Source organism: Scleropages formosus, chromosome 13 (assembly GCF_900964775.1).
Source record: "Scleropages formosus chromosome 13, fSclFor1.1, whole genome shotgun sequence".
Taxonomy (NCBI): Eukaryota; Metazoa; Chordata; class Actinopteri; order Osteoglossiformes; family Osteoglossidae; genus Scleropages; species Scleropages formosus.
This window is the reverse complement of record NC_041818.1, coordinates 3750903-3771671: the sequence shown is the minus strand read 5'-3', so window position 1 is coordinate 3771671 and position 20769 is coordinate 3750903. Positions and strand designations below refer to the sequence as shown.

Below are 20769 nucleotides of genomic sequence, written 5' to 3'. Positions count from 1 at the left end.
CCTGTTCAATGTGGGTGCTGGACTCCGCCAAGGCTGTGCCTTGTCTCCACTCCTGTTTGTGGTTTTCATGGACAGGATATCAAGGCACAGTCGAGGCCAGGAGGGCATTCCGTGTGGGAGTTGGAAAGTGACGTCTCTGCTCTTTGCAGATGATGTTGTCCTATTGGCACCGTCACAGGGTTGCCTCCAACACGCACCGGAACGGTTTGCAGCCGCGTGTGAAGCAGTTGGGATGAGGATCAGCACCTCAAAGTCTGAGTCCATGGTTCTCTCACGGAAAAGGATGGCATGCCCCTTCCAGGTAAGGGGAGAGAATTTGCCCAAGTGGAGGAGTTCAAGAATCTTGGGGTCTTGTTTACGAGCAAGGGGAGAAGGGAGCGTGAGATCGGCTGCAGACTGGGAGAAGCGGCAGCAGTAATGCGGTCGCTGTACCGGACTGTAGTAGTGAAGGGGGAGCTGAGCCATAAGGAGAAGCTCTCCATTTACCGGTCGATCTATGTCCCTACCCTCACCTATGGTCATGAACTTCGGGTAATGACTGAAAGAATAAGATCGCGGATACAAGCGGCTGAAATGAGTTTTCTCCACAGGGTGTTGGGACTCGCTCTCTGTGACAGGGTGAAGAGTTCGGACATCCGGGAGGAACTCAGGGTAGAGACACTACTCCTCCACATTGAGAGAAGCCAGTTGAGGTAGTTTGGGCATCTGGTACGGATGCCCCCTGGGCGCCTCCCTTTGGAGATATACCAGGCACGGCCAACTGGGATGAGGCCCCGAGGTCGGCCCAGTACCCGCTGGAGGGATTATATCTCACAGTTGGCCTGGGAACAGCTGAGGATCCCCCAGGCTGAGCTAGAGGAAGTTGCAGGGGACAGGGGCGGCTGGGCCTCTCTGCTCCCCCTGCTGCCACCGTGACCCTATTAGGACAAGCGGAATGGAAGATGATGATGATGATGATGATAATGAACATGTGCATCTGAGCAGGACTGGGGATAAACTCCTGGCATTGATTGTCCAAAAAACCATTGTGCAGCATTTAATATGGAATGGCAGGTGCTTTGCCAGTCTGTGGTCATACAGTGAGATGTTGTTTAACAGTGGTTCAAACAAACATACAGTGAGGCACCAATTCATTCAATTTTTTCATGCTAATCAGAATAATAATCACCATCATCAGCTTTATGAAACAATTGTGGATTCTTTCTGACCTACTTATACATGCATTAAATTATTTGTTTTCACTAACCGCTTATCCTGGTGAGGATTGCAGCTAGTCAGGAGCCCATCCAAGAATCACTGAGCACAAGGCTGGGGGATATATCCTGGATGTATGTATGTATGTATGTGCATATAACTTAACATGTGCCACCGATGATCCCTTTCAATATGGCACCTTGCCACATCAGCCATGGTATACGTGAAAACCTGTTGGCTATGAATGAACGCACTTGGCATTAGTAAGGAATCATTCCGTATTTAAGGGATCAGAGCTGCATTCCGTATTAAAGCCATACGTAACACGGTTTGTCCTATATTTTAACCTTTCACACCAAGAGACATTTAAAAGGTGTCACGCCCACACCCACCAGCTCTGCGATAGCACCTGTTGCCGATTAGCACGGCTTGGTATAAAAGCAGTGCTGACAGGGAAATGGGTGGAATCTACAATTGCCATTCTTTGGCTTGCACGGTCAGCGGCTTGCTTTCCCAGTATCCTATTTCCTTTTACAGTTCCCGCTTTTCCTGGCTTTCTGAGCTTGGATTGTTTACCAGCCAGTTTCTTGAGTATTGTTCCGCCCCTTACAATGACGTTCGCTCCTCGGAAGATCCTCACCTGTCCTCGACCTCAGTCTTTGATTGCTCCCGTGTATCGGCACCGAAACAACACAAACTGCACTTGGGTCCAAACCCTACCTCCTGTCTCCTGTCTGCAACCATGACAAAAGTATTTATTACCCATATTTTTTCATACATAAACATCGCAGTTCGCATAAAAGTGTTAAAATATTAGGAAAACAAATTGCAAAAATGGATGTGAAACAGAGCTGTGTTGCGTGTGTGAGTCCGACTGTTATTGGGCGTTGCTACGTTACCTGGATGCTACATTTGACATCTAACTACATTTGACAACCCCCTCCCCCCACGAGAGGGTCAAGGCAGGTAGCTACGAAATAGATGACTAGATCGTGTCATCATGGATTGTTCAACGAGGAAGAGAAAATAAAATAAAGAATAAAGATTACTTTTTTTACAACTGATGTGTATGTCAGTGAGCTAAAAGCAAATTAAATGTGGCTCAGATTCATTTTACACTTAATTCAGTCAAGCAGAGACTTCTTTTTTACACAAATACACTAGCTACAAAGAAATTCTGAGTTTCCCCTTATGCTGTCCCTCATTTTCCTTTAGAGAACTCAATAGTGTCTTTTATTTTCTTTTGCAGGGGTTGGCAACCCTACTTGGCATACCTGTGCCTCTACCTGGTTGTGGTGGTGTGTGTATCCAGCCTGCCTGCTCCAGCCCTGATGGGGTGCTCTGGGACAGTGTGTTAGAGCGGCACCTCTGGAGGTCCACTCTGAAAGGAGGGTCCTGTGGGGACAGGCCTGGGGGACGTGTCAAGGGCTGAAATTCACACAACAAATGAGGTCAGAGCCCTAGCAAATAGAGTACATTATACAAAGATACACACGTGTGTGGCACAACTAAAATTAAGGGATCAGAATAACAGTAATGTTAGGTTAAGCATAATGTGAACCATGACAACAAAGTGATGTTGAACAATGACAAAAAATATGTTAAATATAATGTGATGGTGAAGCTATGATGTTAAATATGACAAAGATATGACAGATATGGCAGTATACAGGCCAGGGATGCAGGAATAATCCTTAACTATGACTGGTATAACAAAAGCTCTCAAAGTATTTCGATAACAAATATTTCAGTGTCTAAAAATAACCCAGTTTGATTTCTTATGTAGGTTAAATATTCATACATGTCCCTCGGATAGGAAAACTGAGTACAAATGCAAGGGGAATACATAGGTTAGTCAGTGTCCACCCATGCATCGATACCATATGCTCTCGTTCATTTGGAAATGCTAAAAATCCCACAATGGTTTATAAAAATAACAGGCTTTATTTTCTGTGTCTTTTTCCTCAATAGTTTGCATATTAAAACTCAAGGGTTTTGAAAGTAATATTCCTCAGAATGTCTTAAATCAAGTCCTCTGAAAGGAGGGGCACTGTCAAGCAACTGCTGCCGAGACAGAAAACAACAAAGGATAGAAGATAAACACCCAAAATATGACATATTGAATTTGATGAATGGGAAACCAGCAGCAGGGCAAATTCCAGAGTTTCAGATGGACCATGTGCTTGAAACATACCACTCTCCAGCATGGCTGTTCCAGGCCCATGTCAGTGTGCCTGTTACAGGGAGTGTGCTCGTTGAGTTGATTCATTATCTGCTGATGCTATTTCTGAAATTGTGTGGGCAGTGGGTGGGCATTGCCAGTGTATTCTTTCCATTTTCCCAGCAGTCCACTCAAATGGCAGAAGAGAGGCTTTAATATCAGCTTGGGCTTATTAAGTGCTTCATCCATTTAACATTGACACAATTATTGTGTATAATTCCCAATTTACAATGCTTACATTTACATTTTAATGCTTGACATATTGCAGCTCTGCAGTGTTTTATTTAAGTGCAATAAAAAGTCAATGAAAAGGAGGTCAAATTTAGCCAAGTCCTCCACTTTATACCTCGCCAGTCACCGTTTCTCTAAATAGCACCAATAAAGCACAAGTTTCTCACGTCCAGAGTCCTGTTCCAAAACAGAACCTGGCCTGTCACATATATTGTTCACGATTATATAAGATTTTCATGGAAAAGAATACATGTAAGAAATACTGAAGAAGGATTTTGCATTTACTCATTTAGCTGACACCTCTCCTCAAAGCATCTTAGAATGTTACGCTACTTAGTTAACCATTTACACAGCTTGGAAATTCTACTAGAGCAGTTTTGGGTAAGTACTTTGCTCAAGGGTACTACAGCTGGTAGGTAGGAACCAAACCTGCAACCTTTGGGTGCAAAAGCTGTGGCTCTAACCACTACGCTACTAGCTATCCCTTTCACTACACCCTTTTAAAATGTCTCACACTTCTATATTTTCCTTTTAATGCCAGTCAGTGGCCTCAATAATTAAACCAGAAAAGAAATGGGTGTGAAAGAAAACAGTTGTATATATGTGATGCTGATGACTGATGTGTTTGGTAGCTAAACAATGAGGCCTCAAAATGATAGTTTCATACAATTGTCAGAACTAAATGTTGTGTGTATATTTACTTATCTTTGGGAATCACATGTTTTTTAGAATTTTTTTTCTTTGAAAACTTAAGACCAAAACAGGCACTGCTCCAACCTTTCAATCTATAACCAGCCTAGAACAGGAGCACTGATTTACTGTCTCAGTAAGACAAAGCTTCACTGTATAAAAGTTGGGGGTCGTAGCAAAAAGTGGCTTTTACCGTGAACATTTTTCATTTTCTGGTACTACAGGAGCAGAATGGCACTGCGCTCAGTAACTGATATGTACATTTGCTTTCAAAATTTAAGTGGTGCCATTAATGAAAAATGCAGAAATATGTTAAACAGGCAGTAGGGCCATAGCTATCACTTTCAGATCTGCAGGTACCAATGCTAGTACTTTTGAACAAGTTATTTAGCCTGAATTGATACAGTAAATATTACCCTGCACTGAAAATGGGTAAAATCAGTGTAATTTACCATTAAATAAATATACACACACACAACACACACACACACACACACACACACACTTTGTGTGGCTTGCATTATACTATTGTTATACTATTGTTATACTATTGTTGTACTATTGTTGTGCATTAATTAGTGTTTCTAAAAGATGATCTAGAACTGAGGGGCAGGTGGGTCAAACTCCCAGTGGTGAAATGCAAGACTGTAAAAGATGGGTGTGGGATTTGTGTGTTTAAGTTAGACAAAGCCCTCTATCGCAACAAGAGAGTATAAAGATTAATATAATGAAGGTCCTTTTGGGACTTTTTTATTCAGAATAGATGGGCAACATCTGGGAGCAAGGGATATGCAATAAACATCTCCTGAATCCAAGTCTCCACACCTTGTCATTGTGTCCCAAATGTACCGGGATTCACCTGTCAAAAGAAGAGGGTGGGGCATAGGATGGGGTGGCACGGTCTCAACGGCTCTTACTCTGAAATGTTGTGGCTGTTCAGCCCCCCCAGTGGCGCTGCCATCCATCACAGACAGTGGCCTCTTACGGAAGAGGGGTTGGGAAGCTGCCAATTCCACACGCTGACCACAGAGGGCCTGATGCCTCTGCACCAGCAAGCTGGTGCCTCCATGCTCCATAGTTCCTTCCTCTAGGATGGAGGCACACAGCGAGGCTGGCCGCTCTCGGCACCATCTGAGAGGGGCCACCACCCCTGGTCTACAGGTGAGCTCTGCTGGGCTGTTCTCAGCTAAACCACAGTCATCGGTCACATCCTAGTGCCAGGCCAATAACCGAGGAAGAGAGAACATTAACTTCAATTTTCCCCTTTCATTTGGTTAAAAGTGTATTTGTGTACTGAGGAAGCATCATACAGATGCATCCATATTAATACACACACACACACACACACTTTCAGAACCGCTTGTCCCATACGGGGTCACGGAGCCTACCCGGTAACACAGGGCATAATGCCGGAGGGGGAGGGGACACACCCAGGACGGGACGCCAGTCCGTCACAAGGCACCCGAAGCAGAACTTGAACCCCAGACCTACTGGAAAGCAGGACTGTGGTCCAACCCACTGCGCCACCACACCCCCCTTTCTATTAATATTCTGTTTCAAACCTTCAGCAAAGTTTGTGACAGTGTCTTCAAACTTATTAAACCCTGCTTCAGACAAAGGACTGTGCATCAAAGTTGTTTCAGACCAGAAATAACACATAATACATAGTAACACAGTGTTTTACCTGAACTTAAAAATGACTTACTGTGAATTCATTACACTAGTTCTGTGTGTTGTGAACATCTGAGTTACAACTTTTCAAAGATTTCAACATTTCCCATTGTATTTTTTTATGGTGCTTTCTTCACCATTCTATTTTATAAAATGTCTTTCTGTTTGTTGCGAAGCAAAAAAGACCTCAATTTCTATATCACTATTAGGACCATCATCATTCAAATCACTTCCATAATATAGCTCCTATCTGCTCTTCCTGAGTGTGAACCAATGCAGGCAGGTTTAAAAACTGCTCAGAAAACACATTAAAAGGACATGATACTAACATTCCTATTTTCTTTTTATTTCTTCTTCTGTTCACCAGATGGGGCTCAAGGACACAAAACTCATAACCATCTTATTCCAAAGACTGCTTTGTCCTGAACAGGGTTGCAGTGATCCAGATCCTATCCCAGAAGCATCTGGTGGAAGGCTGAGGGGGTTCACTCTGGACGGCACACCACTCCATTATAGGGCAACGACACATAAAGTCACTCACCCATTCACACACTTAGGGCAATATAAAGACACCAGTTAACCTGAACATGTCTTTGGATGCTGGGCAGAAACTGGAGGACCCAGAGAAAACCTGCAGACCTGAGGAAATCAGGCAAACTCTACACAGACTAAGACCCAGAAATTGTGAGGCAGCAGCACTACTCGCTGTGCCACTATGGTGCCCAAAATTCATATTGTTGATTTTAATTTCTTTTCAGTATTTAAGATGCAGAATTTTCTTTGTTAACATGTTCAACAATACTACAACCAAGCATGCACCTAGGAGAAAGGTGGGATGAGATTAAAATAAATGATGAATGATGAATTAATAGAATGAAACAAAAGAACTGTAGCAATTCAATGGAGGAAATAAATTCTGAGTTTCTTCTGCAGTTGACAATAAATATGGGCATGATGCAGATTAGGAGTGCATTTGTGTTTCAATTTTAGTTTCTGCCGTAAACACATAAAGCAGTATTCAGCTTAATATCACACTGGTACTCTCAGAAAAATACTCCAAGTAAAACACTACCAGCAAAACTGAAGATGTGATGTTGATTTTTAACTAAAATATGTATGAGATATTTTTCTCTGTTCATTCAGGCACCAGAAAAAAAACAATGGCATATTTAAACTGTATTTTCAGAACTCTTTTGGGTATTTCAAGAATCAGCATTATTAAATTTAGCTTTCAGCACTTGAGTGTGCCATCTTACCTTGAACTCCTCGCATGGCCCATGTGGAACAGTGTCTCGCTTTGAGTATGGCTCTTTGTTTCTAGCATTCCTTTCGCTGCCATGAGACCTCTGCCCATCTGAAGAGACCATGATATCCATGGAATCTGTATTACTTCTGGAGCAATCCTCTTCCCTGGGCAGACATCCATCTGTCAGATCTCCTCTTTCACAAGTAACAGGGCTGTCTGGGCCATGGGGCACATGGGACTCCTGAAGATTATCAGGATCACGGAGGGTCACATTTAGCGCAAGAGATGTGCCTGTTTGGTCCTTACTGGGACTCAGGGACTCCGGACATACTCGCCACGCTTTGAGTAGCACTTGGGGGGAGCCTTTCTCAGGAGGGCTGGTGGGGGAGAGCACTTCACACAGGTCAGATTCAGGAGACAAGAGAGACATTGCGACGGAGGGTGCTCCGCTGTCCTCCTTCCTCAGGTTCAAAGACATGTTCTGGATAAAGAGCCCTGGCTTTTGTGAATGCTGCAATCTCACTGGGGACACATCCTCCTCAGCAGGAGAGAAGGATCTAGAAGTATTTTTCCACTTGCGAGCAGATTCAGCTACACTACTGAAAAACCTGAAAAGACCCCCAAAGTGACTACTTTTATTCTCATTTAGTATAGGTTTAGGCTTAGGATTTGATTCTTTGAGGCACTCTAAGTCAGTAGAGCTGCAATCCAAATCAATTGTCCCATCCAGAGTGTGGAACTCCGAGTCAAAGCTCTTCTCCGACAGGTTGGAGGCACTCTTCCCCACAAAGGAGAGCTTTTTCAGGTAACTCCAGACATCTGCACTTCTAGACCTCCTGGTGCTTTGCGATGTCTTGGGCCAGTCTCTTGGGCGCTGCTCCTCATGCAACAAGGAGTTGTTGCAGTTGGAGAAGTTGGGGTGCACCTTCTTGATGTGGGACGTGTTGTCTGGAGACACGCATCCATTGTGGTTTCCTGGCATGTCCCCGAACCAAGGCTGTTCACTTTCCAGAGGAAATGTGAGGTCAATGACCTCAAAGGAGCTGTCCAGGTTTTTGGTGTAGCCAGCATAAGAGTGTCTCTTGTCCTTATTCCAGAAGAGGGCCTTCTGAACCTGCAAGTGGGTGGAGTGTTCCCGGCCGATGTCCACCTCCAGCTCGTCCCGGGAGGCACCCTGCTTTACAGACTTGCCCTTGAACACAGACGGGGACTTGAGCTTCTTGAAAGTCCTCACTTTGTCTACAAATGATATCTTGGGAACAGAAGCCTCCCCTGGGAGGATAAGTGAATGGGGGCGTCGTTCGCACCCCACAGAGGTCTTTCGTCGGGCAAGGATCCTCCAGATCCCTGTGCTGTGGGGCTTCCTGCAAGAGAAGCCCTTTTCCAACTGGTAGGAGGCAGGGGTCCCACATGACCTAACTTCTGGGGTTGGCAAGACGCCAGCCTCCCTTTCCACATCTGGGGAAGTACTGAAGACTTTGTTCGCAAACCCATTTGGGTCTCTGATTTTAGATGTGGGGCTCCTTAAGTTGTCCATTTTCTCAGAAAGTATCCATCACCATTCTTTCATGTAACTGCAGAGAAGGAAAAAAATAGCTTATAAGTACAAATAGCTCATACCAGATACTGATACTGGCATTAATATTAGAGTACTCTGAACTTAATGGAATGTAGGAACTCTTACACGCCTAGTAAGGACATGGATTTTTCATTGTTTCGTTTCACTGACTACTGTTGTATATGGCTGAAATGACAAAAAAAGCCTCTCTTGACTCTTGACCCTTGATTAAGTTCATAGTTGACACCAAAAGCTCCCTTTATAAATATGTGGGGGACTGAAGTTTTATCATTTCTCCTGCTTGAAAAATTAACTTGTGATCTGGAATTAACATTTTAATTATTGAATTTCTGGTCAGTCTTCGGAGTTATCAGATAATATTATTATTACTATGTAATCACACTTGCAAAGTATTGGACGTTGAACTATTGCTCTGCATATTTGGAGATATATTTGCAGTTTCTCAGCGTACTGTCTCCATGTTGCTGTGACCCAGTGATGAACATAAAACTGAAAAAAGCTGACAGTATTTTATTGTTTATTAGATATGTCTTCAGTGATGACGCCCTATATGGTGATTATAGATCAATAAAAACTGCTTACATTTACATTTATTCATTTAGCAGATGCTTTTCTCCAAAGCAACGTACATCTCAGCAAAAATACAATTTGTGCATTACATTAAGAGAAAGAAACATAGCTGCAGACGTGATTCTTGACTAAACCTAGTTTGTTACTTTCGACTTGATGCACCAATGTTCATCCCTTGAGTAGGTGCATAAAATGCATGACAGATGAATCCTGGTCAGTTCTGCTTAGTCAGATCACTGTCAAGGCAAAATTAAGGCAATACCATTTTCTTTACAAGTACACTCAGTGGCCGCATTATTAAGAACACTTGTACACCTGCTTGTTCATGCTTAATGCATACAATCATGCAGACACTGCTCAAGAGCTTCAGTTAATGTTCAGATCAAACATCAGAATGGGGAAAACTTGTGATCTAAGTGACTTTGACCATGGCCTAGTTGTTGCTGCCCGACAGGGTGGTTTGACTATTTCAGAAACTGCTCTCTTGAGATTTTCATCCACAACAGTCTCTAGAGTTTACACAGAGTAGCATGAAAAACAGAAAACATTCAGTAAGCAGCAGTTCTGTGAGAGGAGGTAAGTTGTTGATGAAAGAGGTTAGGGGAGAATGGTCAGAATGGTTTGAGCTGACAGGAAACCTACAGTAACTCAAATAGCCACTCTTTACAACAGTTGTGAGCAGAAAAGTGTTTCTCAACACATAACACATTAAACCATGAGGTGGCTAGCTACAACAGCAAACAACCACATCGGGTTCCACTTCTGTCGACATAGAACAGGACTTGGAAACTACAGTGGACATAGGCTCACTGAAACTGGACAGTTAAAGATTGGAAAAGGGTTGCTTGGTCTGATGAATAGAGGTTTCTGCTGTGACATGCAAATGGTAGAATCAGAATTTGGCGTTGGCAGAACCGGCCTTGTGCCAACGGATCATGCTGGTGATGGTGGTGTATGGTGCGGCAAATGCTTTCTCGGTACGCATAGGGCCCCATACCATTTGAGCATTGTTTGAATGCTACAGCCTATCCTAGTCCCCTCCGCGAACCGCCACCTTACCGAGGTGGAGGGGTTTGAGTGCCTGAATGATCTCAGGAGCTATGTTGCCTGGGGCTATATGCCCCTGGTAGGGTCTCCCAAGGCAAACAGGTCCTGGGTGACAGACGAGACAAAGCGCAGTTCAAAAATCCCCTTATGACTATTAAATCAAAGATCTCGTTCACCCCGCCCGGTATGGGGTCACCGGGGCCCCACCCTGGAGCCAGGCCTCGGGGGGGGGCTCGCATGCGAGCGCCTGGTGGCCAGGTCTATGCCCACGGGGCCTGGCTGGGCTCAGCCCGAAGCCACGACGTGGAGCCGCTCTTCGGTGGGCTCACCACCTGCCGGAGAGGACATAAGGGGCCGGTGCGTTGTGATTTGGGTGGTGGTCGGGGCCGAGTGCCCGGTCGACCCAAACCTCGGACACCAACTCTGGTTTTTGGGACTTGGAATGTCACCTCACTGGCGGGGAAGGAGCCTGAGCTGGTGCGGGAAGTTGAGAGATACCGTTTAGATATAGTCGGGCTCACTTCCACTCACAGCTTGGGTTCTGGAACCACTCTTCTTGACCAAGGGTGGACTCTCCACTATTCTGGCGTTGCCCAGGGTGAGAGGCGGCGGGCGGGTGTGGGCTTATTAATAGCCCCCCAGTTCAGCCGCCATGTGTTGGAGTCTACCCCGGTGAATGAGAGGGTCGTCTCCCTACACCTTCGGGTCAGGGAACGGTCTCTCACTGTCGTTTGTGCTTATGCGCCTAGCGACACTGTAGAGTACCCGGCCTTTTTAGAGTCCTTGTGGGGTGTGCTGGAAAGCGCTCCCACTGGGGACTCTGTCGTTCTACTGGGGGACTTTAACGCCCACGTGGGCAGCGACAGTGATACCTGGAGGGGCGTGATTGGGAGGAACGGCCTCCCTGATCTGAACCCAAGTGGTGAGTTGTTATTGGATTTCTGTGCTAGTCGCGGTTTATCCATAATGAACACCATGTTCATGCATAAGGGTGTCCATCAGTGCACTTGGCACCAGGACACCCTAGGTCGGAGGTCGATGATCGACTTTGTAGTCGTTTCTTCTGATCTTCGGCCATATGTCTTGGACACTCGGGTGAAGAGAGGGGCTGAGCTGTCAACTGATCACCACCTGATGGTGAGTTGGATTCGATGGCGGGGGAAAAAGCTGGACAGACCTGGCAGGCCCAAACGCATAGTGAGGGTCTGTTGGGAACGTTTGGCGGAGGCCCCTGTCAGAGAGGTCTTCAACTCCCACCTCCGACAGAGCTTCAACCAGGTCCCGAGGGAGACTGGGGACATTGAGTCCGAATGGACTATGTTCCACACCTCCATTGTCGGGGCGGCGGTTCGGAGCTGCGGCCATAAAGTCTCCGGTGCCTGTCGTGGTGGCAATCCCCGAACACGGTGGTGGACAGGGGAGGTAAGGGATGCCGTCAAGCTGAAGAAGGAGTTCTATCGAGCCTGGCTGGCTCATGGGACTCCTGAAGCAGCTGATGGGTACCAGCGGGCCAGACGCAGCGCGGCTCTGGCAGTCGCCGCGGCAAAAACTCGGGCCTGGGAGGAGTTCGGTGAGGCCATGGAGGAAGACTTTCGGTCGGCCTCAAAGAGATTCTGGCAAACCGTCCGGCGACTCAGAGGGGGGAAGCAGTGTTTCGCCAACACCGTTTACAGTGGAAGTGGTGTGCTGCTGACCTCAACTGAGGATGTCCTCGGGCGGTGGAAGGAGTACTTTGAGGATCTCCTCAATCCCTCCGACACGCCTTCCGTAGAGGAAGCTGAGGCCGGGGACTCGGAGGGGGACTCGTCCATTACCCTGGCTGAAGTTGCTGAGGTAGTCAAAAAACTCCTCGGTGGCAAGGCTCCGGGGGTGGATGAGATCCACCCCGAGTTTCTCAAGTTTCTGGATGTTGTGGGGCTGTCTTGGCTGACACGCCTCTGCAGCATCGCGTGGAGTTCGGGGACGGTGCCTCTGGACTGGCAGACTGGGGTGGTGGTCCCTCTTTTTAAGAAGGGGGATCGGAGATTGTGTTCCAACTACAGGGGGATCACACTCCTTAGCCTCCCTGGGAAAGTCTATGCCAGGGTACTAGAGAGGAGAATCCGACCGATAGTCGAACCTCGGATCCAGGAGGAGCAATGCGGTTTTCGCCCTGGCCGTGGAACACTGGACCAGCTCTATACCCTCACTAGGGTGTTGGAGGGTTCATGGGAGTTTGCCCAACCAGTCCATATGTGTTTTGTGGACCTGGAGAAGGCATTCGACCATGTCCCTCGTGGCATCCTGTGGGGAGTACTTCGGGATTATGGGGTTCAGGGCTCGTTGCTACGGGCTGTTCGTTCCCTGTATGACTGAAGCAGGAGCTTGGTTCGCATTGCCGGCAGTAAGTCAGACCTGTTCCCGGTGCATGTTGGACTCCGCCAGGGCTGCCCTTTGTCACCGATTCTGTTCATTATCTTTATGGACAGAATTTCTAGGCGCAGCCAGGGAACGGAGGGTGTCTGTTTTGGTGGCCGCAGAATCTCATCTCTGCTTTTTGCGGACGATGTGGTCCTCTTGGCATCATCGAATCAAGACTTACAGCGTGCACTGGAGAGGTTTGCAGCCGAGTGCGAAGCGGCGGGGATGAGAATCAGCACCTCCAATTCCGAGACCATGGTCCTCAGTCGGAAAAAGGTGGATTGCCCCCTCCGGGTTAGGGGGGAGCTCCTCCCTCAAGTGGAGGAGTTTAAGTACCTCGGGGTCTTGTTCACGAGTGAGGGAAAAATGGAGCGGCAGGTTGACAGACGGATCGGTGCGGCGTCCGCAGTAATGCGGTCGTTGTACCGGTCTGTTGTGGTGAAGAAGGAGCTGAGTCGTAAGGTGAAGCTCTCAATTTACCGGTCGATCTACGTTCCTACCCTCACCTATGGTCATGAACTCTGGATCATGACCGAAAGAATGAGATCGCGGATACAAGCGGCAGAAATGAGTTTCCTCCGCAGAGTGGCTGGGCGCACCCTTAGAGATAGGGTGAGGAGCTCAGTCACCCGGGAGGAGCTCGGAGTAGAGCCGCTGCTCCTCCGCATCAAGAGGAGCCAGTTGAGGTGGCTCGGGCATCTGTTCCGGATGCCTCCTGGACGCCTCCCTGGGGAGGTGTTCCGGGCATGTCCCACTGGGAGGAGGCCTCGGGGCAGACCCAGGACACGTTGGAGAGACTACGTTTCCCGGCTGGCCTGGGAACGCCTTGGGGTTCCCCCAGAGGAGCTGGAGGAGGTTTGTGAGGAGAGGGAAGTCTGGGGGGCTCTGCTTAGACTACTGCCCCCGCGACCCGGTCCCGGATAAGCGGAGGAAGATGGATGGATGGATGGAGCCTATCCTAGTATTGTTGGTGACCATGCGTATTCCTTTATTGCCACAATTTATCCATTTTCTAATGGCTACTTCCATCAGGATAATACATCATATCACAAAGCATAATTCATCTGAAACTGTTTCCATGAACCTGAGAATGGGTTCAGTCATTGTACTTTAGTGACCTCCTCAGTCAGCAGATCTCAATTCAAGCAGATAAAAAATCTGCAACAATTATATGCAATCATGTCAACATGGATCAGAATCTTGCAGGAAAGTTTTCAGCACCTTGTTGAATCCAAACGAAGAATGGCACAAAGTATTCAGGCTGTTCTGAGAGCAAAGACGGGTTATACCCAGTACAGGTACATGACCGTCTGCTTTCAATCGTACCAAATACATAGCATAACTATACATTCTGATGAAAGAAACTGCCTTACAGATTTCACAACTGAAAACTTTGCTTTTACATTCCAAAATCTGCAAAAAAACCCACCTTACTGAAATTTGCCCACAAAAAAAAAAGAAAAAAAAATCAGTTATAATCAGAAAATGTTTTCCTCAAGGGGGGGCACGGTGGCGCAGCAGGTTGGACCGGGTCCTGCTCTCCGGTGGGTCTGGGGTTCAAGTCCCGCTTGGGGTGCCTTGCGACGGACTGGCGTCCCGTCCTGGGTGTGTCCCCTCCTTCTCCGGCCTTACGCCCTGTGTTGCCGGGTTGGCTCCGGCTCCGGTTCCCCGCGACCATGTATGGGACAAGCAGTTCAGAAAATGTGTGTGTGTGTGTGTGTGTGTGTGTGTGTGTTCCTCAAGATGGTTAAAAGTATTAACATAATTTAGCAATAGTAACAATTCATATTTAAACATAGAATGCAGATGTTAACAGATATTGTATATATACCTAGTGCTGTGAAATGTATTTGTCAATTTTATAATTTTCTCTGTTTTTGTAGCTTTTTACAGAAAATGTGATTCGATAGATAGATAGATAGATAGATAGATAGATAGATAGATCCCACAAGGGAAATTATCATTATATCTTTTTGTCAGTTCTAGTAATATATGAATGAAGCATGAGAGAGAATGAATGACACCAGTATTGTTTTTCTATAATTTTCTTGATGTGGAAGACAATTAAAAAAATCTGTCACAGTTATGAAAAAGTAATTGCCCCTATCATTAATCAACCAAAGTTAAGGAATAATTAAAGTCACCTGTCTGAATACAATCAGGCCTGATTTGGCTACAAAGAAAAACGTGAAAGTTCATCTACCTCGATGTCTTTCAGGTATTCTGGGAATATGTTTTGTGGAATGAAGAATTAAAAGTACAACATTCTTGTCAACATGGGAAATCAAAATAGGCCATTTCAGAGTAAAAACCTTACAACAACAGTTAAGCATGGTAGCAGCAGCAGGGTGGCCTGGGGTTGTTTTGTTGTCACAGAACCTGGGAGCCTTGCTGTCTCTAAATCATAAATTCTTCTTTTTATGAAAAAATTCTAAAGGTAAAAGTTGGGCCATCAGTAAATGAGCTCAAGCAGAAGCAGACCTGGGTCATGCAGCAAGGCAATAATCCCAAAAATACAAAAAAGTCAGCATCAGAATGTCTGGAAAAAAGACAACCTAAAGCTACGGAATGGCCTGGTCAAAGTCCTGATATGAATCCAATCGAGATGCTGTTGCAAGACCTGAAAAGAGCTGCAAATGCTTGAAAACAGATTTCCATTTGCTGATCAGAACACTCAAATGAAATCTGTGAAATTCTGTGAATACAATTATACACAGCGAAAGATGTTTAGCAAAAGGGTTTGAACATCTTTCCCTGTGTATAATTGTATGTGAAAGCCCTCTGTCATAACACCAACCAACCAATTTCAATAACCACTTGTCCCAACAAGCTGGAGCCTATCCCGGAGACGTTGGGCGTAAGGCATAAGGGGTGGGGGGTACACCCTGGACAGGACGTCAGTCCATCACAGGGCCGCACATAGTTACTCAGGCACACAGCCGGGGGAAACACCGGAGCAATTGCAGGGTAAGCACCTTGCTCAAGGGCGCTACAACTGGAGGCAGGGATCGAATCAGCAACCTTCGAAGCCAAAGGCAGCTGCTCCAACCACAACACCACCAACGATCCCATACTTCTAATAATACACTTAAAAACAGTGACAGAGAGCTGACTTTAATTTTACCAATTAAAAGTTGTTAGTCATTGGAAAACTCTCTTGACTTCATGGCTTGAGTATAGATAATGTAATTTCACCTCTGATTTGTTTAGCTTTCTTGATGAATATTTTTTAGTGTTTCCTTGGAAAGGCTTCCATCACAAAGGATAACATGCTAAAAAAAAAAAAAATGTAAATTAATCAGACTTTCTGAATGCAACAGAGTGAAATACACACACTTCCAGAACCGCTTGTCCCATACGGGGTCACGGGGAACTAGAGCCTACCCGGTAACACAGGGCGTAAGGCCAGAGGGGGAGGGGACACACCCAGGACAGGACACCAGTCCCTCGCAAGGCACCCCAAGCGGGACTCGAACCCCAGACCCACCAGAGAGCAGGACCTGGTCCAACCCACTGCGCCACCGCACCCCTGCACATTCTCAGAACCGCTTGTCCCATACGGGGTTGTGGGGAACCAGAGCCTACCCGGCAACACAGGGCGTAAGGCTGGCGGGGGAGGGGACACACCCGGGACAGGACGCCAGTCTGTCGCAAGGCACCCCAAGCGGGACTCGAACCCCAGACCCACCAGAGAGCAGGACCGTGGTCCAACCCCACAGTGAAATATATATACACACACACACACACACACACACACATATTTTCATAACCGCTTGTCCCATACGGGGTGACGGGGAACCGAAGCCTACCCGGTAACACAGGGCGTAAGGCCGGAGGGGGAGGGGACACACCCAGGACGGGACAGTGAAATAACTTAAGACAAATAGTCTCCCCAGGATTTTTTCTTTCAAATGTGTACCCACTTTGAACATGGCTGTAAGCACTGCCCACATCAGTGGGAAAAGGGTATGTCACAACACTGCTTTGGATAAAAGGTGCAGTTAAACAGATCCCTTAGTATTAAAGGCCTGTTGTAACACAATGGAAGGAAACATGTCCAAGAAGAACATGATATGGCAAGAGACATAAACTGTTTCCTGTGTCAGTGACTGTTATAGTTTTCCCATAAGTCAAGTGAACCAGTCGTTCTGTTACTGCTGAAGTGTTGTAACATTCATATTTGTAATATCAGCAACATGCCCCTTGTGTAATTATTTCCACTAAACAAATTGTCACAGTCATACATTTCATACAAGAATGTACACAAAAAAATCTAGTAACACAAATGCACTTTCATAATTTTAGAAAGCAGTTAAGAATAAATCCAATTTGCCTTTAATACACTCAAGAAAGTGAAATAGAAGAAGCAAAAATACTGTAAATCTGGTATGAATATGTCATGTAATCAGTAACTGTCAGAACTCTTTAACCTTAGATATATGAATGAACATAAAGCAGACTTTTGAAAAACTTTCACAAAATGATTGTTTGGAACTAAGATTTCTTTTTTCCTCTTTTGTAGTTCTCCAACTAACCATGAGAGGCAATGTACACCAAGCTACAATACAGTACAAATACATATTTAAGAGTAAAATAGATATTGCTTGCTTTGTTCCCATGTGTTTCAGCACATCTACACTCATAGTGAAAATAGTAATATGGCATAAACTATCTATCCCTAATACTCCATGCCACAAAGTGATTTTTTGTCTACGCAGAGTACATATGTACACGTACACACACTCTCTCTCTCTCACACGCACACACACAGTACACATAGCTTTTTTTTTTTTAAACTTGGATTCTATTCACAAAAAATGTTTATAAAACAGTCCATAACCAGCCAATACGATTCGGACAAGCTAAGCGTTCAGAAAGAATTTTAAAAAATTATTTTATGGTGCTTTGCTCACAACTAAAAGTAAATTGCACAATCACCTCAGTAGTCATCTCACACACACACACACATTGTCTGAAACTGCTTGTCCCAAGTGGTGCTGCGGCAAGCTGGAGCCTAACCCGGCAACACAGGGCGCAAGGCTGGAGGGGGAGGGGACACACCCAGGACAAGACACCAGTCCATCACAATGCACCCTAAGCAGGGCTGGAACCCCAGACCCACCACAGACCAGGACCTGGCCAAACCCGCTGCGCCACTGCACCTCCCAGTAGTCATCTCTCTATATTTATATTTATGTTTATATTAATAAATACATAAAGATGTAGCTATATGAAGCCTTCTGTTGAATATGATATTACATATGGACTAAAGAAAGACAGTAATAAAAGAAACTTATTTATTAAGTGCAATGTTTGTTAGAGTTCAGCCAGGAAAATGCAACTTCCAGCACATGGATCGGTGGAAATAGTACAACAGTCATATGTAACGTGTAATATGTAATATGTATATATCACATATAAGTAAACTCAGGCAACATTTCAGCCTGAATTCCCCCTCCCTCTGCATTCACCAATTGGCATCAACCATCCCAGATTGCATTCCTCTCATCTTCATGTGGTTCCAATAAATGTCTGCATTCTCCCACTGATGTCTTGCGCTTTGCATCTACAAGGTGCATTTGGGGTCAGATAAGTAGGAATTCCACAGTAACAGCTATAAAAGCATCACACACACTACACTGCACCAAACACCATACATCACACCACACCAAACCACTGTGATGGTCGGCACAATTCAGCCCTTATACAACAGAACACCCCAGCTTTAGACCTCACTGCATCACAAACCCTGTGCAACAGGAGTTATATAATGAATAAAGGCTGAGATATCATTATTTTTATTGAATTTTTCTCTTAATTTATATATAATTTATGAGAAGACATTCAAAAACTGCTGATTGTTGATACTATGTACAGTTACGGCATTTTTCTCATCCAAGAACTTTGATATTAAGCTAGGGAATAATAGCATTTTATACATTTCAGCATATTTGTGAAACTTCAGGTACATAGCTTTAAGTCCCTTCACAAAGGGAATTTCAGAATACTGCCAAAGAAGTTTGTATCAAACATGATGTTCATGTTGTATATGGTGTGTGTCCCTCTCGTGTCTGACCCTCATCTTATTCAACTAGAGCAAATCCATACCGCACAATAATTAATTAGTGAAACACAAGCTGCATTTATTGCTGGACATCTTCTTTCATGAACTGTCCTTGACAAGGTTGAACAATGCTGCTTGAAGGACTTTAAAAACATGGAAAAATGGAATTTACATTCTTAACACAGGATTTTCTCCAAAGCAGCTTCCAGTGAACTATATGTAGTGTTATCAGCTCACACACCTTATTCACCAAGGTGACATACACTGCTAGATAACACTACTTACAATGGGTCACTGCATCCATACATCAGTGGAACACACCCTCTCTGTCACTCACACACTATGGGTGAACCTGAACAGCACATTTTTGGACTGTGGGAGGAAACTAGAGCACCCAGAGTAAACCCACACAGACACAGGGAGAACATGCAAACTCCACAAAGACTGAGCTGGGAGCAAGCCCACATCTTCTCACACCACCCAGGTACTGTGAGACTGCAGTGCTACTCATTGTGCCACCATGCCGCCAAGCAAGTATGAAGGATTGTTTACTTATAAGAGCACTATTCTATTTCTTTTCCATCCATCCATCCATCCATCCATCCATCCATCCATTTTCATGTCCGCTTGTTCTTTCTAGGGTTGCGGTGGCAAGAGAGAGAGCAGAGAGGTCCAGATGTCCCTGTCCTCGCAACTTCCTCCAGCTCAACCTGGGGGATCCCCAGCCATTCCCAGGTCAATTGGGAGATATAATCCCTCCGGTGTTCCTGGGACGACTTCAGGGCCTCGTCCCAGTTGGCTGTGCCTGGTATACCTCCAAAGGGAGGCGCCCAGGGGGCATCTGTACCAGATGCCCAAACCACCTCAACTGGCTTCTCTTAATGTGGAGGAGTAGTGGCTCTACTCTGAGTTCCTCCCGGATGTCTGAACTCCTCACCCTGTCACGGAGAGCGAGTCCCAACACCCTGCGAAGAAAACTAATTTCAGCCGCTTGTATTTGCGATCTTTTTCTTTTGGTCATTACCTAGACTTCATGACCATAGATAAGGGTGGGGACGTAGACCGACTGGTAAATAGCAAGCTTTGCCTTATGGCTTAGGTCCCCCTTCACCAGTACAGTGTGGTACAGCGACTGCATTACTGCTGCCACTGCTCCCAGTCTGCAGCCGATCTCACGCTCCCTTCTCTCCTCACTTATGAACAAGACCCCAAGATACTTAAACTCTTCCATCTGGGGCAAATGGGGATCGAGTGTGATGCTTTTCAGGCAGCAGGAGGGGACGGGGTGGTGCATGTTGTTGTGGCCCCTTACAGCAAAAACTGGCTCTATTTCTTTTTTAACATTTTATTTTATTTTAGCAGTACAAGGTGGTCTGGCATAGGGAGGGGGGTTTTTTAGCAAATACAATTATTTGGTATGAGCATTGTTTATTGCAAACTCCTTATAGTGAAGAAAAAAAAATACTTCTAAAAAAATGAATGTGAAAAAACAGACCAAATCTTCTTAAGAATTTTTTGAGTTTTAACTCCCGAACAAGTACATAAAAATACTGCGTTGAGTTATTAATCCAGACCCCATGACTTTCTCCAACAGCCACAGCTGACTAGAAGAAAACTAAATGAGCCCTCTGATTTAAAAGTGTGACACAACCCCATGCAGCACTGGGGCACAACAGGGGAGTCTCAGTAATGGCACCCTCAGCCTTAATCTCTGCGTTGCGAGCCTAGTGGAGCGGTGAGCTGGTGAGGCGTTCCCAGCATGTTTTGGCACAGGCCCCCTGCCCAGCACAATATGGCCTCCTGTCCAGGGTTGCGAGGAACCCCCTAATGCAACAGTGGGCGACCAGTCTCAGTGC

The 20769-nt window shown here is 45.6% G+C and overlaps 1 protein-coding gene across 1 annotated transcript in view; it reads right to left on the bottom strand.

Annotated features, from left to right (window-relative positions):
- The window catches only part of LOC108925317 (uncharacterized), a 41163-nt gene that overhangs the window by 7462 nt on the left and 12932 nt on the right, over positions 1–20769 (bottom strand). The window contains exons 2-4 of the mRNA XM_029257487.1: positions 7264–8827; positions 5254–5547; positions 2469–2622 (exon numbers count right to left, since the gene is read on the bottom strand). Coding sequence (XP_029113320.1) covers positions 2469–2622; positions 5254–5547; positions 7264–8790 — 1975 coding nt within the window. The 5' untranslated portion in view covers positions 8791–8827. The remainder of the gene's footprint in view (positions 1–2468; positions 2623–5253; positions 5548–7263; positions 8828–20769) is intronic.